We start from the raw sequence: 24,861 nt of genomic DNA, 5'->3' as shown, positions 1-24,861 counted from the left end.
CTATCAACATATAAAAATAATTAATTAAAATGTATGTTTTAATTAATTTACATTTTCTGTTTATCAACATTTGACTTTTTACCACCATCTGACCTTGCTAGACTTCACTAGTTTCATCAACTACTTGAATTGATACTGGGGCAAGACTGGACAAGCAATTCGCAAAGCTTTGAATAAGCTGCAATCAAGCATATATTCAAAGCTGACATTGTCATTTTGCATACCACGCTTCTTTTTAGCACCAATTAATATCACATTTATGCTGCTAATTCTTGACAAAGGTGATATAGGAGATACATTGGCGAGTCGTCCTTATAACATTTCCTGTGCCAGAGTCGTCAAATGTTCGTTTCGCTAATATCTATACACTGTTGAAACTGGTCGGATTTCTGGAGCTGCAAAATGAAGTGGAAACCATTAATTTTTGGACTGAGTTTCAATTGAGAATAAACGTGCAATTTTTCATCCATACCAATGACCAGTATACTGCCTTTGGCCTAGAATACTAGCATAGGTAACAGAGGAAAACAATCAACAGTTATTAATTCAATTTTACAGAACTTCATCCAATGAGTCTCATCCTTAAATTATGGCCGAGCAATGGATGACGTTTTTCTGAATATTGGCTTATTCTTACTTTGCCAATCTTTCAATGCTTGCATCTTTGCCTGTTTCTAGTGCCAGAATGCAGGAGTGAAAAGCCCAATTGTTGATTCAACTCCAATAGTCAGTATGTGTGCGAACCTTCCTCCTTGGATTTTTAATTCAATTGTACCAAATGTATTTAAGTCAAAGCACAAGTATTACTATTTGCTATAATACACTTGCACAGTGACTGTAAAATACTAAATGATAACATCTGAGTAAACCTAAAATCAAATTCATCACTTAAAAATCTCAATTCTTCAAAGAAAATAATATTTTAAAGAAACATGAATCATTCCATTTGTTAATCAACATTTGACTTTTTACCAACTTCTGACTTTGCGAAACTTCAGTAAGTCCATCAGCTGCTTGGGGTGATACAAGGGCATGACTGGACAAGCAATTCGCAAAGCTTTAAATAAACTACAATCCAGCATATAATTAAAGCTGACATTGTCGTTTTGCATACCACATTTCTTTTTAGCACCAATTACTGTCACATTTATGCTGCTAATTCTTGACAAAGGTATAACCTATCGGACAGATGAAACCCACATCAGTTTAAAGAGAAGAAACAACTAAAAATGTATTTTGTTAATGATTTCAATACCTGGAAGTTTAGCATATGGTTTTCAAATACCTTAAAAATTTCTTGCAATTTATATATACTCTGGATAATCACCGATGCACATAAATGTTGACAGTATACTTCTTCTTGGCTGTGTTAAAAATATATAAATATTAATCTTACTTCATCCAGTCAGCTCTATCCTCAGCAACTCAATCCACGTAGTTTCATCCTCAGCAATCAAGAGACACGGTGTATATTATATTTTAATCTTTCACTCCACACAGCTCGACCCTTAGCAGTCAGATAATAAACACATCACTATTTAATCTGCAATAAAATCACACAAAGTACCAGAAAATATATTACATTTTGTATCATAAAATTCATTTTTATACTTATCTAATCTGTTGATTCCTTTATGTAGTTAAAAATCCTTTTAATGAGTATAACCTCATCAAATTTAAATAAGAACCGCCTAATCATGTTTTTCCATTTATTTATTTCATAATTAGGTTCAAATTGTTTTAAGGTTAATACTGTCAATCTTGCAGCTTAACCTGATTTACCGTAATAAACGAAGCAAATCATATATCTAGGAGATACACACAGACACACTGTTTACGATTGTGTGCAACTATATTTACGTTTACGTCTACTGACGTCACTAAACCTACATTAAGCAGCCAACTTCAGCCCGAGACATACACTCTGGCTGGAGAAGAAGAAGAAGAAGAAGATTATGAAGGAGAAGAATCTCAATTTTCGATATATATATAGCTAACTCAGTATGAGATCTCTGGATTGCATGAACCGTTTTTAATGTTCATGGTTTTAAATGAAAGCTTGTTCCAAACTAGTTTAAGGAAAGCTTTACTTAAATCATGACAGTGGATCATTCACGGAAATAACTCGGTTTGAAAATTGAGGCGGCCAAACCTACTGTATAAGTTAACGGTAGTGCTCGGCGGTATAGACATGTCATTATCTACTTTTATATGTACTTGCCGTCGAGACACTACCGTGTCTCTTGATCTACAAGATGTACTACCAATTGCTCTCCGTGCTCCGGTGTAAATGTCATATCAAATCTGCCAAGTTGGGGTATCAACTGTACTTCTTGGCCAGATCGTAATAGAGTCAATTTACCGTGTAAAGTGTTCTTTGGAATATCATATTTTAATGCAGCTGATCATATGGACATACCTTTGCTTAATACGCTATTAATTACTTCTTTTAAAGAATTTTCATTCCACGATCCTTTTTTTTTTGTTTCTCCATTACCTTTAATAAATAATTATTACTAAATATCCAAAATTAATGGTATATAAAAAAAGTAGAATAGAATTTCAGCATTTTGCTGACTGGTACTACGGGAAACATTTGTGTCTGGTAGTAGGGGACATGCATGTATACGGAAAATATAAAAAGCAGATAGTTTCGAGGTTTTATTGAAAATTAAATTTCACTGTAATAATTTTGACAAGATTTGCTTCTTACAGTTGCAAACGTTAATATAATTTGCGTTGTATATTTATTCATTGAAGGAAATTAATTTTATGCCGTGTACTCTGACTAACAGTAGTACTGCAATTAATGGCTGCCATTTCATCAATACGATAAAACAAAAGCGTGTTGAACCAAGCATGAATATTACTCTCCTTCCTTATCCCTACCGTGGAATCATTTCATCGGTTTTGCTTTCTTATACGGAGATACTGTATGTGTCCGGTACTAGGTGCCGTCCGGTGTCAGGGGACTTTCCCCTATCTCTCAATTTTTTCTATCATCTATAACATTAATTTTAAGCTCTGACAGACTAGTGTACAAAGAGTGGCGTTTTTGGACAAACGGGTTAAGAACGTGCAAAAACTATGAATCATATACGGCATTAACAAAAAATTATTCTTAATTTTGTGACTTGTCCTTTCATAAAATGAAAGAAGACTTATTTATTTTTAAAGGAACTCCCCTATCTCTCCACTTCGATCGAAATTTCAATAGAAGATTATGACATTATTTGTCTGAAAACGGTTTTCAAGTTATTTTAATATTTCAATAACATATAGTATCCTGTTCTATGTAATAAAACAGTAAGATTCTTAAAAAGCGAACAAATATCTTCTTTTGATTGCTTTCTTAACAGAAGATTCCTACTTTGACTACTTTATTAAATAGAGCTGTTCATACAACACGTCACTGAAAAGATAAAACGATTTGAAAGTTAATCTACAAATAACACTCTACTACTGCCCACATTTTGCAGCTTTAGGCGCTTTGAGAATGCTCCTGAAAATTAGTAGAAAATAAATGTAATACAGTGCTTTGATCAGGAATATAGGACATTATGAGATAACATTAATGTGATCGATATAATTATGTATGCGTTTATTAATACGGAATGCTAGAGAAGTACAAGCCTCTTTTGTTTATCAAAAGGAAAGTGTTAACGATGGTGACAGTAAAGTCATTTTTCCGTTAAATAGAACCTCTAAAGAAGCGTCCACACCAAAAGCGCCGCGCAGCGCCAAACGTTTGCTGCGTTCAAAAACAGATGAAATCATTACAACGCGCAAATTCGTGGGCCGCATGATGCGCTCTTTGAAATAGAACAGGGCGCGAAATGCATGTTACTATTTTTTTTATATGCTATGTATAATTAATTATCATATCTGCTGAAACTCAGTGTAACCGTAGGTTTTAAAAATAGTATTACATTACTTTTTCTGATCTGGCATTAAAAAATATGGGATAATTTAAACAATTCATTCGTATATAATTTGTAGAAAGAATCTCTGAAATGTAACATGATGTTTGTTAAGCTTTCTTTGAAGTATAGGAAGAATAGGCGAAGGTAAATGTATGTCAACCTCATGGGTTAAACTATTATTTTCGTTCTATATTATTTTATTAAAGTTATCAATAAAAAGTATAATGTTAGATAGAGATAAACGAATTTATTATTTTAATTATTTATAAAAAATCTACACATTTTCTTATGATTTTTTGTCATAATATTCCATTTCCATTTCAAAAACTACATTATTAATTCGATTCATTAGAATCGCTCGTGTTTTTTCATCAAATAGTTTTAATTTAGTAGCAATATACTCCCCAAATGTCGTACTTTCATCTTTTTCTTTTGATGAAACATTTTTTAGTACATCAAATGCATATTCTATCCTTGGATCTTCTTCTCCCGTAGTTGGCTTATGTTTCTTATTTATAGCTGAAGATAACAATAATTGTCTTTTATTTTTGTTAAATTCGCTTATTTCCTGCATAGGACAACTTATATTTGAACTAGTAGATCCAATAGTGTCCGATTCAGGATTATCTACTATTTGCTCGACTACAGTTCCTTCACCTTCTTCTTCTTGCGAATTCTATAACAAAAATCACGTAATTTAAAACGTGGATATTTAATTGCAGATGTCGAATATTTCAGACGAGTGGATGATACATGCAAGTCGGTTCGAGCAACTTTGAAATTTTCCGTATTGCTTAAGTAATACAGATGAAAAAGACGTAAATGATTAAAGCTCCTGTAGATTCTAGAAGCTAATATTTTAACTATATATCTTTCTTTAGTATCGTACTATGATTTTTTATTGCTAAAAATTATAATTTTTTGTTTGTTGATTCTCGGTTGTCAGAGACGATTAACAGATAATCGAATTTTTCAACGTTGTTTGTTATGAAAGGAAATTGAGAATTAAATCTTCCTAAACCGAAACCTTTTCCTAATCACGACAAATGCATTTCATATTTAAATTTTGGTGATAGAGTGCCCTCATTAAAATGAAATATTATGAAAAATTATTCAGGTATATATTGAGCATTATAAATCATCGATTGAAAGAATTTTTAATTATTGACTCTCAAAAACTCGTACGTGCGGATAATGCTTTTAGAATACTCTCTCGTACAATTCAAGCATTATGAAAAACTCTTATTCTTGAACTTTGTAAAGCAATTTGTGTGGAACTATGCACCATTTATGTACACAATTTTTACAAACAAGTAAATCTTCCACACAATTATACGGTATAGGAAAAACAACAGGTCTGGAAGTTAATGGACAAGAACTGTCAATTCATTCTGCAAAAACACATGCAAATTTGATACATTATTGTTTTGATGCTGGATAAATGACATGGTAAAACGATTATGTGTAGGGATATATTGCATTCAGTAGAGTTTACCAACATTTTCGGTATTTACGTGGTGAATGGGTTTAATTTTATCCAATAAAAACGAAAAGCTTTTAAAAGCGAACCATGTACTTAAATAAATGTCTTCACCACCTGCAAAATTATATTTGTTTTATATATAGATTATTACCCTCTATGATATTATTGTAAGATTACTAGAATCACACATATTTAATTGTAAATACCTTGACCAGTACTCATAGCTGACTTAATTTTCGTTCTTTCACGACGAAATGATGATAAAAGTGACTTCATCTTATTTTTTGCAACATCAATGCCGCAATGCAGCTTAGTAGCTATCTGTTGCCATGCATCATGCTTTTTATTTTTCAAATAATAAAACTTATTTCGAGAATCCCATAATTCCGGGTAAGCTCTATATTCCTCTATGAGGAAAATTACTTTCTCGCGATTCTATTCTTCTAAATTTGACATAATTATATTGTACAATATCAACAAGCTTAAATAATTAGGTTGGAAATAATAACCGAAGTTTGCTAAATGATGGTATGTAATATTTCGAGATTTCGATTTTGTGTTGTTAAACTTCAACTGTATATGAACAGACTTCGGTTACTATTTCTCACCTAATTGAAGCAGTTTGTTAATATCGTATAATAAAATCATATCAAATTTAGAATAATGAATCGCTAGAATATAAGTTTTTTTTATAGAGGAATATAGAGCATGCCCAGAAATTGTGAGATCCTCAGAATACGTATTATTATTTCAACAATAAAAACATGACACGTGATTGCAGATAGCTGCCAAACTAAAGTGCGACATTAATATCACGAAGAATAAGATAAAGTCTCTTTATTATCATTTCATTGGAATAGAACGAAAATTAAACATCGATGAATACTGATTAAAATGTTTTGTAATGAAACATGTGTAATTTTATCAAATTTAATATAATTTTATATAGCAAGTAATAATATATAATAATGGAAATTTTGCAGATCGCAAAAAAATTTATTCAAGTGACATATTTCGCTTATAAAAGGTTTTAGTAATTATTGAATACAAAGATAAACGTATCTAGGTTAAACACCAAAACGTTAATAATTTTTTTTTATACATTTTTCTACGCACAGTCGTTCTGCCATGGCACGCATCCTTCATTAATAAAATAATGTGCTAATTCTGTGCGAATTTCAGCAGCACTAAGTGAAGGTTCTTGAGCATTTTCTTCGTTACTATATGTAATTGCTCTTTCTTCAGCGTATAATTGTCTCGACGATTTAATTCTGCCTAAAAAATTATGTAGATATATTGTTGACATTATTACACAAGTTGCTTTCGAAGGCTCTAGAATCAAAGGTTTTCGCAATATTTGAAATACACTTGACAGTATGCCAAAAGCATTCTCCACAACTCTGCGTACTCTTGAGAGACGATAATTAAACATTCTTTCAATTGAGCCTTTACAATGTTGACCTGAATAAGGTTTCATAATATTCTCATGCAATGAAAATGCATCATTACCCAAAATTAAATATGGAATACATTTATCATTATTAGAAAGAGGTTTAGCTTTAGAAAGATTTAATTCTTTTCTCTCGATCTTTTTCCATAGCAAAGTATGCTTAAAAATTCCTCCGTCAGATATTCGTCCCTGACACCCCACATCAGTAAACATAAAATTATAATTGGCATCGACAAAAGCAAATAATACAATACTGAAGAAAGATTTATAATTAAAATATTCGCTTCCAGAATTTATTGGAGCTTGAATCATTACGTGTTTTCCATCAATAGCACCTAAACAGTGCGGGAAATTCCAAAGTCTTTCAAACAATCAGCGTTTAAAATCCATTCGTCTGGATTATTCGGCATCTGTAATTAATTATCCATGTTTTAAATTACCTGACAATTGTCACAGAATCTATATATACCGGAAAAAGAGTAAGAAGCATAAATTATTGAATAGTTAGGGTAATAATCCTGAATCGCAGAGAACAATAATTTCAGCTCAACCGTCAACAGTTTACTAAATAATATGAAGGTAAACGATCTAAATTAAATAAAAATATATTCAACTCCTGCAATGAAAGCAATAACGAAAACAGAAAGATCTACATTTGAAGAACCTTTAAAGAAATATATATTCTAATAATAAAAAATGTTTCATCAAAAGAAATGTTTGAGAATTAAATATTTGAGAAGGTTATTGATATCAAATTTTATTAAAAAACTTTATGATAAAAGGTGAGCTATTGTAATGAAATGTATAAATAATATTATTTTTAAATTAAAAATATCTAGGAAAATATAAAGTTGAAATTTTTTTCCTATAAAATATATTACCTATCAGTTCCTAATATTCACGTATTACTTGGAAAATCATTAAAATAGTGTAAAATGAAAGTAAATAGTTTAACTTTAAGGTCTCAACTTAGAGTTACCTTCACATACTCGTGTAATACTTCCATTAGAGCTGGACAAATATTTAATACAATATTAGAAATACATTGTTTCGATATTTTGAAAAGATACGATAAGCTAGTGTACGAATCTCCAGTCGCTAAGAAACGCAATGTGATTGCTAATCTTTCTTTAGCAGCTATACAGTTTGTAACGAAGTTCCCCGTTACGTATACGAGATACCGAATTAAAAGTATAAAAGCTACCGAACAGTGGATATTATTAATCCCTACGTTACCGACTCGTGAGATAGGCTCACAAGTGGATTATAGCTAACGTCAAGGATAGACCCCGTTGACAGGCAGGGGCCCGGATGAAAAGACCGGCGATCCAGGAAACGATGTCCAGGTTGTCCTGGGAAGTAAGGCAGGGCCATGCCAAACAACCCAGGCAACCTGAGATAAGGAGAAGCGGCCTCGGGGAATCCTAAAAGAATGACCGTGTCTATAAGTCCCCACGAGGAGGGAAGATAGAACATCGAGTCTGGCTTGAACGATGGTTACGCGCTTCAAGCAGGCTGCGCGAATGTCGTGCACAGACTGCCATAACAGGCAGTCGGAACGCGACCGTGGGACTGTGCTGATGTGTCCGTGCGTGCTGGTGAGCGCGTGACGCGGCACTCAGACAGCCATGGGTCCGTTCGCGTACGTGAGGCGTGTGCTATAGGCCAGCTTGCACGTACGTCACGACAGGATACCGGCCAATATGCATCTTGGGTTATGCAGGGGCGTAGTTAGTCCGTTGGATTGTGTCCCGGTGCCCTCCGTAATCCCTTAGGCTGGCGCTATGGCTGGACGGGCTGCGAACATTGCCTCCGTGATAGTCCGCTTTTGGCAAACTCTATGCTTGGCAATGATACCGCATGTTCCCGCACTCCTCACCACCACCTATGTGTGGGTGGTGAGGGGATAGATGTATGCCCCTCAGCAGATAAGTCTGCGAGGCTCGGAGTTCCCCAAGGAACCCTCCTCTCTCTCCACGACCTAGCATACTGAGTGACCCTGGCTACCGCTACCGTCCAAATGCATGGCCGCAGGGCCGTATAAGATGCATAGAGAAAGGGAGTCGAAAGACTCCAATGATAACGTAGGGTTGTTGGCCACCCAACTGACTAACTGGCGCCCTGATACCGATAAATAAGGACGCGCGAAGGTAATGGGAAAACCCGTAGTGTGAGTGGCCCCTCACACTGAAGGGAATATCGTTACAAGTTTCGATAATTTGTATCGTTCCTCTGAATTTTAGAGTTTATTAGATTTAACAAAATTTCAAAATCTTCAAATGATGCGCGAAAGAATTGTTTAAAATGTCCTGTACTTTCTAATGACAAATCTGAAAATAATGTTCTCCTATTTTAAAAAATTTCTCTTATCCATATACAACGTTTTTTCTTCGACTTGCTTAATAAGCCATGCAATACAATAAATGCAGCACTTGAAACAACTTTATCTTCATCCATATTTATTTAAAATTATAATTCCTTACTAACGTTTAACAAAAACGAATCAATTTAAACGAATGAACAATACGCGCTACGAATTTATGCGTTGTAATGGTTTCATCTGTTTTTGAACGCAGCAAACGTTTGGCGCTGCGCGGCGCGATTGGTGTGGACGCTCCTTAATTTATTGAACAAGATTTAAGTCATCTTAGCTATGGTGCTTTTACGGAAGTAATGGTACATAACTGTTCAGGTTAGTTTATCCTCAAAATGATGTATTTTTAAAATTAAATCTATCATTGCTGTTATACCTTTTATACAGAGTATATCAGAAATGATGCTTTTAATTTTAATCACATATTTTTGGGACTAAACTAAGTCGAAAAGTCCTATACTATAAGTTCCGGAAAAGCATCACTGCTGAGATAAATCAATTTTAAACCGATAAATCAGGGTTTTGATTCACCGGAAAAATTACTTTACTTTCGCTTTCGTTGACAGTTCCCCTTCAAAAAACAAAAGAAGTTAGTACTTCTCCGCCGATCCGTCTTGACGTACACGCATATACACACACGCACGCAACTACGCCAATTATTAATATTACCTCCTAATGTTTTACATTCCTAATCCTGGTGCTGATGAAATTAATTTTCTGCCTATTTTTAAAAGGATCCTCGATAGCACGCATTTAGTTGAATAGTCTGAAGAATAATACGCGGCGTTATTTGTACATTCATTTTCAAGTCGTTTTATCTATTCGGTAACTCGACATATGAACTGGTCTAAGGTAGTCTAAAATTAGGTATTATATTAAAAAAGCGGTAATAAGAAATCGTATGTTTTTCTGTTTTTAAAAATCTTAATATATCAGATACAGTAGTTTGTTGTGTGCATCATTGAAATAACAAAATGACTCGGAAACAGATTCTCAAGTAAGGCCATAGACTTCTCTAGAAATTTCAATCTAAGTGGAGAGCTTGAAGGATTCCTTTAAGAATAAAGAAGCCATTTTTTCATTTGATGAAGGCACAAACCACAAAATTAAAAATAATTTTTTATTAATGCTGTACATTACTATTCATAGTATTTGCACGCTCTTAGGTACGAAAATATTTCAGATAAGTTAATAAATACTTATTCTTTTCTCTTTACTTTATTACGATTTGCTTGGTGAATTGTAAAATATTACTTTTTGGTGACCATATCAACTTCTAGTCACTATAAACTAGAATCTGGTCTAGCAAATGGCTAGTTTTCCCGGCAAGTCCATTTAGGCAGACACTATGCAAGAAGTACTAGGCAAAGAGGCAAAAACTATGGACAATCCACGGCATAAAGAAAAACTTATTTTTAATCTTGTGGCTTGTCCCTTCATCAAATTAAAGATGGCTTGTTTATTCGTAAAGAGCTCCTTCAAGCTTTCGACTTAGGTCTAAATTTCCAGAGAAGGCTATGGCCTTAATTGAAAATCTATTTTCTAGTCATTTTGCTCTTTCAATGATGCAGAAAACTGCTCTATCTAATAAAGCACTAAGATTTTTAAAAAAATTAAAAAAAATATAATTTCTTATAATAGCTTTTTTAATATAATACTTATTTTTTGACTACCTTAGAGTAGTTCATATGTCACGTTAGCGAAAAGATAAATCGATTTCAAAATTAATTTACAAATAACGCCGTATCGTTACCCAGTATATTCAACTAAATGGGTGCTTTCGATGATCCTATCAAAAATAAGCAGAAAATGAATTTCATTAGCACCAGGATCAGGAATGTAAGATATTATAGGAGATAATATTAACAATCAGCGTAATTTCGTGCGCGTATGTGTATATGAGTGTACGACTATAAGAATCGGCGGAGAAGTACAAACATCGGGTCGGCGACAATTTTCCGAAAACATTTTCAGATTTTTATGCCTAGAGTTGGCAATGGTAGAAAATATAGTAAGCTTTGACAGCACCCTCTATGAGATAATAATGCAACTAATTTATTTTGCTTTTGTAAAAGTGTTAGTAAACATGATAAGTGAGAAATAATGTTGAAATAAATAAATTTAATAAAATACATTATTTAGTATTGTATTTGATTATACTACGTCGAGTTTTAAAACTGCGAAACATCTTAGTCCCTCCAAAATTATCAGATAAGTTATAATCTATTATGTTTTTAATGTAAGAGACAAATTTCTTTGTGAAATCTTTTTTCTTTTTATAGGATTACAAAAGGGATGACCTTGCATATTACATTGACTATGAATTATAAGAATATATGCAGTTTTCTTAACCAGCTTCTATGACAGTGCACGTATACCTTCACTATACCTTTCAACTTATAGTGTAATTGTTCAATTAATTTAATTATATTCTTTTCCTTAATTAACTAGTTAAAGTATTTAATAGTAGTTTCAGACAGAACTAGTCAGTGTTAAACATATACCTTTTACAAAATTTTTATAACGTTTCTGATGAGTGTTAACCATTTTTTAGACTTAAAAAATTTTAATTGTCGTAGAATATCCCTAACATGATCATTTATATTCTCTGAAGTCTAATTTAATTATTTTCTCTTTTAATGTTCTATTTTACAAATGTTACAAATTTAATGGTTTTTGCTGTGTTACTGAACAATTTTGTATATCTAAAAAATTATTGATTTGTTTATTGTAAAAATGAATATTTATTTTGAATCAATTTTTCACTTTGTAATAGAATAAAAATAATGGAATGATTGCCGATATTTTCATTTGTTTCTTTTTTTATTTACACAAACCCTCAGTTGTCTAATTTTAATAAAACCAAACCTTCTTGAGTGACATTCGTCATTAATATGTGCAATATTGAAAAATAAAGATATTAGTAAAATTAGAGAAAATGCATGAGTTTAAAGAATATTTGTATTATCTAAATAAGAAATATAAAGACGTATTGTATATATAATTATTATAATTGATTACATTTAATTTCCTCTTATTTTACCACATTTTTATCTACATATAGTGTTATTCAATATAAATATATGTGTATTATTCAGATATTTCAATTGCCAAGAAAAGAATTGTAAAGCTAGAGGTATGTTGAAAAATGGTACTTTTACCTTACGAGAGAATCACAATCATGGAAAACCTGATTTAATCATAGTTAAATTTATTCAATATATTGAATAAATCTAAAATACCAAACTTGTCAACAAAACATATTTATTCAGCAGCGATAGCAAAGTAAATTATTTAACTTACTGATCATCATAAGCGAAAATTATAAAAAGTTTATTTTCTATTTAATTTATAGATATTCTGTTCTGAGCAAAAATATGAATTATGTCACGTGTAGAAGACTAATACAAAGATATAAAAACCAAATTAATTTTATAAACATTAACATAAAAGTAAAATCTTTTAATGACATTACGCAGTATTTTGAAAGGAAGGAAAATAAATTTTTAAAAATGTCAAACGAATGAAAATTAACAGTTGAAGTAATAAGCACCATATATACAAAAAATATTATAATTTTTGAAAAAGAATTCATTGAAACTTTTTCACAAATAAAGTATATATTTGTTGATGCTACCTACAATTGCGTTCCATGTGTAATAGAAAAAAATATACAGCTGTTAACTATTATGATAAAAATTGAAAACAATATTTTATCTAAGGTAATTCAGAATTTCCATTACTTAATAATTTATATTATCACAATCAGTTTTCATTTCTATATATGCATGAACATTTTCCTAGGCAATTCCTTGCTTCTGGATATTGATGACTAATAAAGCCGAACACAATTACCATGCAGTTTTCACATTTATTAAAAATAATTTTAAAAATTTTAACCCTATTGAAGTGATGACAGATTATGAAACAGCTATTTCAAATGCATTGAGAAAAATTTATCCTACTATTAAAAGTAATTTCTGTTACTTCCATTACTCTCAAGTAAGCTTTTAACATATGTATTGATATCAGTAATTTCATATTTATAATGTATGGTTGCTGATACTCTAATTGCTATTAATAATATTTTTAAAAACATATTAGGCGATTATAAAAAATGCACAAAAATTAAAGATTATTGGCAAACAAAATACCAAATTCAATTCTCCAGAGAGGTTTATCATTTTAAAAAGATTAGTTTATTTATCTTTATTGCCCTATTATCATATAGAAAAAGTTTATTCATTGATTAAAAGCATAACGTTACAAGAATTTGGTGATTTTTTTAATGAATTCTTTTCTTATTATGAAAAACAGTGGCTAATTAAAACTGGCCCAGAATAATTTTCTGTCGACAATAATAATAACAGGACAAATAATTGTATAGAAAGTTACCACAGAATCATGAATAACAGTTTAGGTAAAAAGCCTCATTTTAATTTATTCTTCAGTAAGTTTTAAATATCTTCTTAAATTGTTGAAGTAAACATCAAGCTACTGATACATAACAATTAAATTGAATTAATCTTTAGTTCCTCTGCATTCCATATAAAATTAAAAATAACCATGCAACCAACTTTTAAGGGATAAAGATATGAAATAATAAAATTTTTGTGTCACAGACTTAATTTAATGTTTACCATATATATATATATATATATATATATACAATTTACATAATTTATTTGTTTAAAAACCAAATGATATGTAATTGGTTTTCAGTCAACTTTAAATGAATTATCCACACAGATTAATGTGTCATGACTTCTTACAGATACACTGAAGAATATTACAATTGAGGCAAAAGATATAAAGGAAAAAATAGAAAGCTGCACATATAAATGTAGAGAAAAAAAAGCAATAACCTTACGACAAGATAAGGAAATAAAAAAATTTTATCAGAAGTTAAAATATATACAGGTTAACATTATTGACATTGAAATATTGAAATTAATTGACAATTTTAGTGACATTAAAGTGTTGAAAGAAAAAGAAAAGGCATTAATGCTTCACCATATAAATAATATAACCACTACAACACAAATACAATCATTACAAAGCAGCCTCTCAACAATTATTATTGAGGGTAAGGATGATATTCATGCCATTGCTGACAAGTTAATTTCGTCAAAAAAAAAAAAAAAAAAATACTTAAGAAATAATGAAAACTTTGCTTTTAACATCATCAATCAAGATTCTTGTAATAAATGAAAATATTTTAACAGAAAACTTTTATCTTATTTCGATATTATTCAGTAATTAAATTAGACTTCAGTGAATATAAATGATTATGTTAGGGATATTCTACGACAATTAAAATTCTTTAAGTCTAAAAAATGGTTAACGCTCATCAGAAACGTTATAAAAATTTTGTAAAAGGTATATGTTTAACACTGACTAGTTCTGTCTGAAACTACTATTAAATACTTTGACTAGTTAATTAAGGAAAAGTATATAATTAAATTAATTGAACAATTACACTATAAGTTGGAAGGTATAGTGAAGGTATACGTGCAATGTCATAGAAGCTGGTTAAGAAAACAGCATATATTCTTATAATTTATAGTCAATGTAATATGAAAGGTCTTCCCTTTTGTAATCTTATAAAAAGAAAAAATATTTCACAGAGAAATTTGTCTCTTACATTAAAAACATAATAGATTATATGAATTTATAACTTATCTGATAATTTTGGAGGGACTAAGATGTTTCGCAGTTTTAAAACTCGACGTAGTATAATCAAATACAATACTAAATAAAGTATTTTATTAAATTTATTTATTTCCAACATTTTTTCTCACTTATCATGTTTACTAACACTCTTACAAAAGCAAAATAAATTAGTTGCATTATTATCTCATAGAGGGTGCTGTCAAAGCTTACTATATTTTCTGCCATTGCCAACTCTAGGCATAAAAATCTGAAAATGTTTTCGGAAAATTGTCGCCGACCCCAAACTTTTTTTGTTTTTTGAAGGAAAACTGTCAACGAAAGTGAAATTAAAGTAATTTTTCCGTTGAATCAAAGCCCGGATTTATCGGTTTAAAATTGATTTATCTCAGTAATGATGCTTTTCCGAATCTTATAGTATAGGACTTTTCGACTTACTTTATGCTCAAGAATATGTGGTTAAAATTAAAATCATCATTGCTGATACACCCTGTATTTTAAAATATCGTTAAAATGTTATTTCTTGTAAATAGTTATTTGGATATTTTATTTAATCTTGTAAACCACGTGCCCGTCAATTAGTTTTTCGTACTGAATTCTTTTTCTTTTAAATGAAACTTTAAATATATCTTTATTGAAAAATATGTAATTGCACTTTGTTTATTTCTCAATTTTGTAATTATTTGGTATTTTGATCAAGTCAATTACTGGTTGAGGTTATCCGAGGGGCAAACCGCTGCGGGAATTGGTGTACAAATTCGGGGAATTGCCAAGGAATTATATAGGTATTGGTAGGAATTGCAAGGAATTGCAAGGAATTATAAAGAAATTCAAGGAATTACAAGAAAATAGTACAAAAATTATTCGAAAATGCGTAGTAAAAAAAAGTGGGAGTTTGGGATCCCCATTATGGGTTTTAATCTGTACACAATTACAACACTTAAAATGAGTTTTTAATTTTTGTTTTCAAGCGCGCTGTGTAGAGGCGTAGAGGGCGCAATGTGCGTCAAAGAATCTAGTGCGCCTGTGCGCTGCGCGGCACAGGAGAAGCAGATTTGTAGCAATGTGGACGTAACAAAATCTAAACGATGAGGATATTAAAGTTTTAAATTTTCAGAAATGAAATTCGGCTCCATTAGCTTCATTAATAACTGTACGGTATTAAAGTAAGTGCTAATTAAATTTACTACAAGGGTTATTCATAATTATACCTTTTAAATTAAGTAAGTAACCAAGATAACCTATAAACCACGTTTCAGATGGAAGATTCTCGAACTAGTGAGGTTCAATCCACAGCTCAATCGAATGAATGTATCTCTTCAGTGGTTAGTTTCTTAAATGAAGCAGAAGATTTCTTGAATTTACAAATTCCCGAAACATTAAAGAATTTATTAATAATTAATGGTTTTGATAATGAAATTATCATGTCAAACATAAAAGACTCTGACCTTGATGGTATTGTAGAATTTACCAGAACTCATTTACATCACATTTTAAGCAAAGAAGAATTACCAAGATATTATGGTATTTATTCAGACAATGCAACTATTTTTGAAATAATACCTGGTCATAGGCGTATAATACATATGCTATCAGATTATTATAAGCAACAGGTATCGGTCAAACAAAAATCTAAAAGAGTGGTGTCTGCAAAACAAAACTCTAGTCAAGTAACATTACAAAATATTAATAAAAATAAGTCATACACACCAATTAATGGTATAGCACCTAATGCATCAGAATCTATGGCAGCTATATTATTAATGGAAGATGTAAAAATAAAAAAAACATTAACATCTTGGATGCAAAAACATTTAACTCAAATTGAATGGGAAAATATAAAACAGTTATTTGAGACTATTGTTGTAACTACAAAGTCGACTGATAAAAAAGAATTAACGTGTTTAATAAAATGTTTTTGTGGAGCAAACTATAAAATAAATCAGTATATGAAAGGTAATTCAAGCCGTTGGATTTATTCAAACTTTTATATACATTTGCAAAAGAAGCATATTCAGTGCACCAAATCTGTTAGCACTATAAATATGAAAAAAAAAGAACTCATTACTAACTATATAGATAAAATATGTGATGTATCAAATGCAGCGTCTATACCAGTATTAGATAAAAATAATACAATGAATAAAACGGATATTAGTGATGTCAATGATGTTATAAATTTACACGATATTGGATCTACAAATCTTCAAATGTTAAATAATACTAGTTGTTTAGGTAATATAGAAAATATGAACAGTATTATGGACACAGTACCTGCTTGTAATGCAGCCTCTAACACAAACATAATTACAATAGATATACCTGTAATAGATAAGGCTGAGTTTAACTCATTGCCAGCATTAAATATTCTATCTGGGGTAGATATTTTAATGGATAAGATAAATATCAGTTCCAATTTGTCTAAAAATTGTGATAATGATGATTCTATTAATAATTCTTTTCTAGATACATCTACTACCTATTTCGATGTTGATGCAACCATTGTTAAGAATGATGCATCTTCAGGTGATGAAAATATAAAAATGAGAACTAATCAATTCAGCATATCTAAATGGAAAAGTTCAAAGTATCAAAGAACGGAACGACTGAGAAGAGCTAGAGAAAATGTAGGCAACAGTCAAACATTAATTACAGATTATTTTGCCTTAGCTGATAGAATTATAAAAATTTTAAATAATAATCCTACAGCAACCGAAACATTTTTACCTAAAATTAAAACTTCTATGGTTGATGTGACAACCGAAAATAAGAAGCCAAATTTAAATAAATTTTTACAAACTTTGCTCGATATATCATTGATGAATGCGAAAGGACCAAAAAATAGAAATTCATATGACGAAGCTATAAAAAAGTTCGCAACTTATCTCTACTATACTGGAGGAAGGCTGTTATACGAAACACTACACGCAAATTTACCAAACATTTTACCTTCTATCAGTACTCTGAACAGGTACTCCCTTACTAATCGACGGGGAACCAAAGAAGGCGAAATGGATTTTCATGGTTTAGTTGAATACTTAAATAAACGAGACGCTTCAAAAATTATTTGGATAGCTGAGGATGCTACACGTATTACTGGCCAAATCGAGTATGATTCGAAGACGAATAAAATATTAGGTTTTCCGCTACCTTTAAAAAACGGTTTACCTGATCAAAATAAGTATGTTGCCGCTTCTGCAACGGCTATAGAAAATTTTTTTAAATTCAACGACAAAGCTACGTATGCATATGTAATAATGGCTCAATCATTTTCAAACAATGTTCCTGCATATTGCCTATGTCTGTTTAGCACTGATAATAAATTTAGTGCAGAAGACGTGGTTCAGCGATGGAACTTTATGAAAAATGAGGCCAAAAAATTTAATATTACTATTGCGGGTTTTTCATCTGATGGTGATACACGTTTACTAAAGGCGATGCGTATCAATACATCGCTACCGATCACAATAAATGAAGTATTTCCTTGGAGCACGATGTGGCCATGGTATCAAGTAGATGTTGATAAAACTGAAGAGTGCTATATTCAAGACACAACACATATCATTACTAAAATGCGTACAAGACTTCTAAAAGATGGAGTTACTCTGAAAATTGGAGATTACTTGGTTACTGTAGACCATTTATTTACTTTAATGAAAACTGTACCAAAAGATAGACATTTTTTAACATCATGGGATTTAAAACCAGAAGACAAAATGAATTATCGTGCTACAGAAAAAATGTGTTGTTGGAGAGTGATCGATGAATTAAAACAAGTCGCTAACAGTAAAGGTACAATCTCATATTTAAAGTTAATGAATTATATAATAGCTTCGTTTGTAAATGAATCCACGGACTTGAACACACGTCTACATCATATTTGGTATGTAGTATTCTTTCTTCGAATTTGGAGGTCGTGGGTTAAAAAAACTAAACTGCATACACTTAAAGAAAATTTTTTAAGTAACAATTGTTATCTATGTATAGAGCTAAATGCACACCATTTAATAAAACTGATAACATTATTTAAAAATAACAAGGAAAAGTTTATTCTTCAAATGTTTTGCTTAACAAATTTTAGTAGTCAAATCTGTGAAAAATTTTTTCGTTCAGCTCGCTCTATGACCTCTACTTATTCTACAATTATTAATTTTAGTATAAAAGATTTAATTCATCGAATTGTTAGAATTAAAGAAATAAATACAACTACTAGTGATCTATTAGGAATATTTGCTTTTCCTAGAGAGGATTTGAAGAAATCTAAACCACATGCTGGTCCTTCATTGGAGGAAATACAATGCTTAAATATTACAGAAACTGTAGATAAAGCTCTCAAAGATGCTATAATAGATGTTAAAGACTTAGGAATAAATTTTAATATTGATAGTGATGAATCTTGGAAAATGATTGACATTCCATTACAGGAGACCATACGAGAAAGTAATATGATACCTGCTAACGACATTGAGTATGAAATTGATAATGATCATATAAAGAATTATGAAGATGCAAACTTTGGAGACGTTGATGATGCCGTTTTTTTTGACAGTAATGTTGATAAAGAAGTCAAAAAGTTCAGCAATTTAAAAGACTTTTCCAAACAAGTTCAATTACCAATCACAGAGGATTCACCGTTTGTAGAAATTGTTGTCGACAATAAATCATTGATAGTAAAAAAATCATCTTACTGTTGGTTTTTGGATGATTGTAAAGGAAAAGTTAGTACAGATAGATTGAGAAGATTCGTTGGTAATACAAAAGTCACGGCTAAAAGAGGAAAAAACTGCAATGTAACCAAACAAAGGAAAAAAGCCAAGTATCAGTGTAGTCTAGATTCTTCTAAAGAAAATTTGCAATTAAATGAACTACATGAAAGTATGTTTCCCGAAAATAATTTCGATAATACTTCTAAAAAACTGGGTGTAATATTAGAAAAATATTATGCTGTTTTTTACGACGACACTTTTTATATTGGTCGTGTTATTGATATGCAGGATGAAAAAATAAAGTTGAAATTTTTAAAATTGGAGCTGGATCATTTCGAATGGCCACGCGATGACGATATAGCTATTGTTGATAAAGAATTTCTTTTTTATGGTCCTATTGAAATTTTAGGCTCTAGTCCTTTTTTTCTGAATGTTCGTGATCTCTCTGCTATTAATAAGCAATACAAGTTAATGCGCTCCCTGTACCACAAATCTTAGATGATTAAGATACACTAGCTTTATTAATTATATAAAAATAAGTTTTATTACTAAATACTCATCAAAAATATAAAGAATTTATATATTGTATTTTCAGTTGCCCACATATGTAAACAAAAATTGTTACAAACTTCAAATTTTCTACTTACTTGTTTATTATTTATAATTTGTAAGACTCTGTTGTATAAAACGTGCAAATAAATAAGTGCGATATAAAAAAATATTCATAATTGTTTATTTGATTGCCTACTATGATGCGAAAAGTAACGTTAAATATTATTTCTTATTAAATGTTTTTAATAATTAATGTCGAAAATATAATTTTTTGACATAATTACGTGAATTATTAAACTCTAACAGGAATTACTAGGAATTACTAGGAATTAGTAGGAATTACTAGGAATTCTGGTGAAATACTAGGAATTAGTAAGGAATTACAAAAATTAGGAAATACAAATAGGTTTCTTAGTAATTCCCTCTGTAATTCCCATATGTAGGAATTGGTGTACACAATTTTAACTAGCGGTTCACCCCTCGAGGTTATCTAAATCCATTTAAATTACTTTTGTTGCTAAGAATTGTTTTAATTAGTTGCCACCTTCTTCTTACACATAAGTGATTTTTGGAGATATCTCAATATATTTTTTAATATATATAACTAAAATATCTTAGGAAATACTTTTTCACTGTGGGTTTCCGATTAACTATAGCTAACCTGGGAAAATTGGAAAGGGGGCGAAGTAGGGTGACCGTTAAATTGGAAGTTCTCGAATTTTTTTATTCCATCTCTCAAATCGGTTCTAAGTAAAATAAAAAACATTTTCCCACCGAGAAAATCCTTTTTTAAGAACAAATGGTGCCTGTAAGCTCGATCTTTTTTATATTTAATTAGCACTGGGATTTTTGACAATACTAGTTATAATTTCCTAATAACTATATGATACGTTTCAAAATTCGTACAATAAAAAAACTCATTCTTCTGCTATATACAGAGTATATCAGCAATGATACTTTTAATTTTAACCACATATTCTTGAGCATAAACTAAATCGAAAAGTCCTATACTATAAGGCCTGGAAAAGCATCATTGCTGAGATAAATCAATTTTAAACTGATAAATCAAGGCTTTGATTCAACGGAAAAATTACTTTAATTTCACTTTCGTTTACAGTTTTCCTTCAAAAAACAAAAGAAGTTTATACTTCTCCGCCGATTCGTATTGTCGTACACGCATATACACAGACGCACGAAATTACGCCGATTATTAATATTACCTCCTAATTTCTTACATTCCTAATCCTGGAGCTGATGAAATTCATTTTCTACCTATTTTTTAAAGGATCCTCGAAAGCACCCCTTTTGTTGAAAATCCTGGGTAAAGTTACGGCGTTATTGTTAGATTAATTTTTTAATTTTCAAGTCGTTTTACCTTTTCGGTAACGCGGCATATGTACTGCTCTAAGGTAGTCAACAAATTAGTATTATACTAAAAAAGCTATTATAAGAAATTAAATTTTTTTCTGTTTTTAAAAATCTTACTATTTTATCACATAGAGCAGTATGCTACTTAATTGGAAGAGCAAAATGACGCGAAAATAAATTCTCAAATAAGGCCATAGTTCACTAAAAATTTGTATGTAAGTGGAGAACTTAGGGATCCCTTTAAGAATAAATAAGCCTTTTTTCATTTTATGAAGGGACAAGAGCTACAAAATTAAGAATAATTTTTTCTTTATGCTATAGATTGCCCATAGTTTTTGCCTTTTTGCATGTCTACCACCTAAATGGATTTGCAGTAAAACTATCCAATTGCTAGACCAGATTCTAGTTTATAGTTACTAGAACTTGATACGGCCAACAAAATGAAATATTTTACAATTCACACAGCAAATAGTAAAAAAACAAAAAGGAAGCATACATATTTACTAACTTATCTCTGAAATCTTCTCATACTTAAGAGCGTGCAAAAACTATGAATAATAATTTACAGCATTAACAAAAAATTATTTTTAATTTTGTGGCTTATTCCTTCATAACATGTAAAAAAGGCTTGTTTATTCTTAAAGGGATCCCTCAAGATCTGCACTTAGAATTAAAATTTTTAATGGACTATGTCCTAACTTGAGCATTTATTTTCGCGTCATTTTGCTCTTCCAATTATGTAGCAGACTGCTCTATCTGATAAAATAGTCAGATTTTTAAAAACAGAAAAAAATTTAATTTCTTATAATAGCTTTTTTGGTATAATACTTATTTGTTTACTACCTTAGAGCAGTTCATATGCCGCGTTACCGAGAAGATAAAACGACTTGAAAATTAAAAAATTAATCTACCAATAACGCCGTATCGATACCCAGGATTTTCAACAAAAGGGGTGCTTTCGAGGATTCTTTAAAAAATAGGTAGAAAATGAATTTCATCAGCTCCAGGATCAAGGAATGTAAGACATTAGGAGGTAATATTAATAATCGGCGTAGTTGCATGCGTGTGTATATGCGTGTACGACAGTACGGATTGCGGCGAAGAAATACAAACATCTTTTGTTTTTTAAAGGGGAACTGTCAATGAAAGCGAAATTAAAGTAATTTTTCCGTTGAATCAAAGTTCTGATTTATCGGTTTAAAATTGATTTATCTCAGCAATGATGCTTTTCCGGACCATATAGTATAGGACTTTTCGACTTAGTTTGTCCGAAGAATATGTGGTTAAAATGAAAAGCATCATTACTGATACACCCTGTATATATATCAAGAGAGACGGTAGTGTCTCGACGGCAAGTACATATAAAATTAGATAATGAAATGTCTATAACGCCGTCGAGGCACTACTCTCTCTTACAGCAAGTTTGGCTATCCTAATTTTCAAACTGACTTATCTGCATGAATGTTCAATTGTTATGATTTATGTAAAGCTTTTCTTAAAACGGTTTTGAACATGCTTTCATTTGAGCCCATGAACATCAAAATCGATTCACGCAATCCAGAGATCTCATACTATATTATCTATATATATATGCCGAAATTGAAATTCTTTTCCTTCTTTTCCCAAGTTCTGTATATCTCGGGCTGAAGTTGGCCGCTAACGGAAATGACCTTATTTTTACAGCCCGCTTAAAACAAACTATACTTAATGACGAAACTATAGTTGTGAACTGGCAAATAAGTCGATATAATCGATATAACTAATTCGGCAACTTGTTAACTGTCAATTTTAATGTAAGGCTATGTATATTTAATACAGTGAGGTTGTTCATTGTTATGTTAGTGAATGTGTTTAATTTTTAAAATGACAAATAAAATTGAATAACAATGACACAAGCAGTCAACAATTATTAGATAAATATAACATTATATTTTACAATACAGGATGTTAGTATATACTTTGTAGTACTTTGTGAAATTTCTTTTTTCAGATAAATTAAGATAGAACATTTCAATTTTCATTACTAAGGATAGAGCTGACTAGATGAAGTAAGATTAATATTTACATATTTTCAACATTGTGCCAAGGAGAGGTATACATTCAAAGTTTATGTGCATCGATGATTATCAGGAGCATATTAATTGCAAGAAATTGTTAAGGTATTTGAAAATCATATGCTAAACTTCCAGGTATCAAAATCATTAAAAAAATGCATGTTCAAATTTCTTTTATCTTTAAACTGATGTGGAATTTAACTGTCCGATAGGTTATATCATATATACAATCAATTTTCCAGGAGACAATAAAACTTTCTTATTACTACAATTAAAGAAAAGTAGATGAATATTTGCTAATCGTTAAATAATATTCCATTATTATATAAAAAAGTATTAAAACCAAATGTTTATCTACGCTTCCCAATTTAAAGTAGCAAAAATTATTATTTTCTAAAAAAAAAATTATCCAAATTTAATTTTTTATAAGTATAACATTGAATTTTATAATATAGTATGTAATATATTTTTTGGTACTTAGTGAGATTTTATTTCAGATTGAATTATAATAATGTGTTTATTGTATCATTGTGCAGGCTTGAGCTGTAATATATTAAATAAAAGAAATCAGAAATAATAACAGTTTGCCATAGAAAGAGCCATAATGCAAAGTTAATTTTAAAAGTTAACCCTAAGGAAAAGGTGGAGAAATTAAAAAAATTGGAAACAAAATTCTTGATAATGAAAGGCTTGTAGGTGATTTTGGGCATAAATTCTTTAAAATACATAAGTCAATTAAATAATAAAAACAATGATAACATCATCTCGAAATGAAACAATGAAAAGAAGTCACCAATTTAATATTTTCTATGCGATAGAATATACATTGATTAAATTTAGGAAACTGAAAGCAGTATATCTGAAAAAGAGAGGCTCCATTGCATTAATTTGTGTATTTTTTAGTTTATATTAATGAAAACAAAATACAAATGGCACTAATTTGTTTGAAGAAGAACCCTGATTCATAGTTGATATTGGGAGTAACAGTTAAGAAAATGGTAGATAAAGGGATGAATTTCTAAATAAAGCCTTTGAAAGCAAAGGGCTTATAGGTCAATTTGGGCATAAAATTTTAGAAATATAAATCAAATTGTTAATGAAAATTATAACAATGTCATATAGATCTGTAAATATGAAAAGAATTCATGATTGCAATATTTTACATGTGATGGATCATACAATGAATAAATTTAGGAAGCTGAAAGTGTTTTACATCTAAAGAGAGAGCCTTCCCTTGCATTAATTGGTGTGTTTCCTAGTTTATACTAATGAAAGGAAAAT

The 24,861-nt window shown here is 30.5% G+C and overlaps 2 protein-coding genes across 6 annotated transcripts in view; both read right to left on the bottom strand.

The window, feature by feature from the left end:
* Nucleotides 1-24,861, bottom strand: part of LOC136784284 (dystrophin-like) — a 384,172-nt gene that overhangs the window by 90,155 nt on the left and 269,156 nt on the right. The window lies entirely within an intron of this gene.
* Nucleotides 6,515-11,777, bottom strand: LOC136784290 (uncharacterized). Its single transcript, XM_066744870.1, has 5 exons — nucleotides 11,735-11,777; nucleotides 7,836-7,993; nucleotides 7,738-7,747; nucleotides 7,297-7,315; nucleotides 6,515-7,217 (listed from the first exon to the last, which is right to left on the bottom strand). Exons 1-5 carry the CDS (start codon nucleotides 11,775-11,777, stop codon nucleotides 6,515-6,517), a joined length of 933 nt encoding a protein of 310 aa, XP_066600967.1.

Source organism: Prorops nasuta, unplaced genomic scaffold, assembly GCF_024137725.1.
Source record: "Prorops nasuta isolate Cenicafe-Biocafe unplaced genomic scaffold, Cenicafe_Pnas_1.2 PNAS00051, whole genome shotgun sequence".
Taxonomy (NCBI): domain Eukaryota; kingdom Metazoa; phylum Arthropoda; class Insecta; order Hymenoptera; family Bethylidae; genus Prorops; species Prorops nasuta.
This window is presented reverse-complemented; position numbering and strand designations above follow the sequence as displayed.

What these genes read in the sequence shown, in the direction of transcription:
- LOC136784290 (XM_066744870.1), bottom strand. Translation starts at nt 11,777, where the DNA reads ATGGTTAACACTCATCAGAAACGTTATAAAAATTTTGTAAAAG. An exon ending in TTATAAAAATTTTGTAAAAG is followed by an intron (nt 7,994 to 11,734) that starts GTATATGTTTAA and finishes CAAACTGTATAG; the next exon opens with CTGCTAAAGAAAGATTAGCA.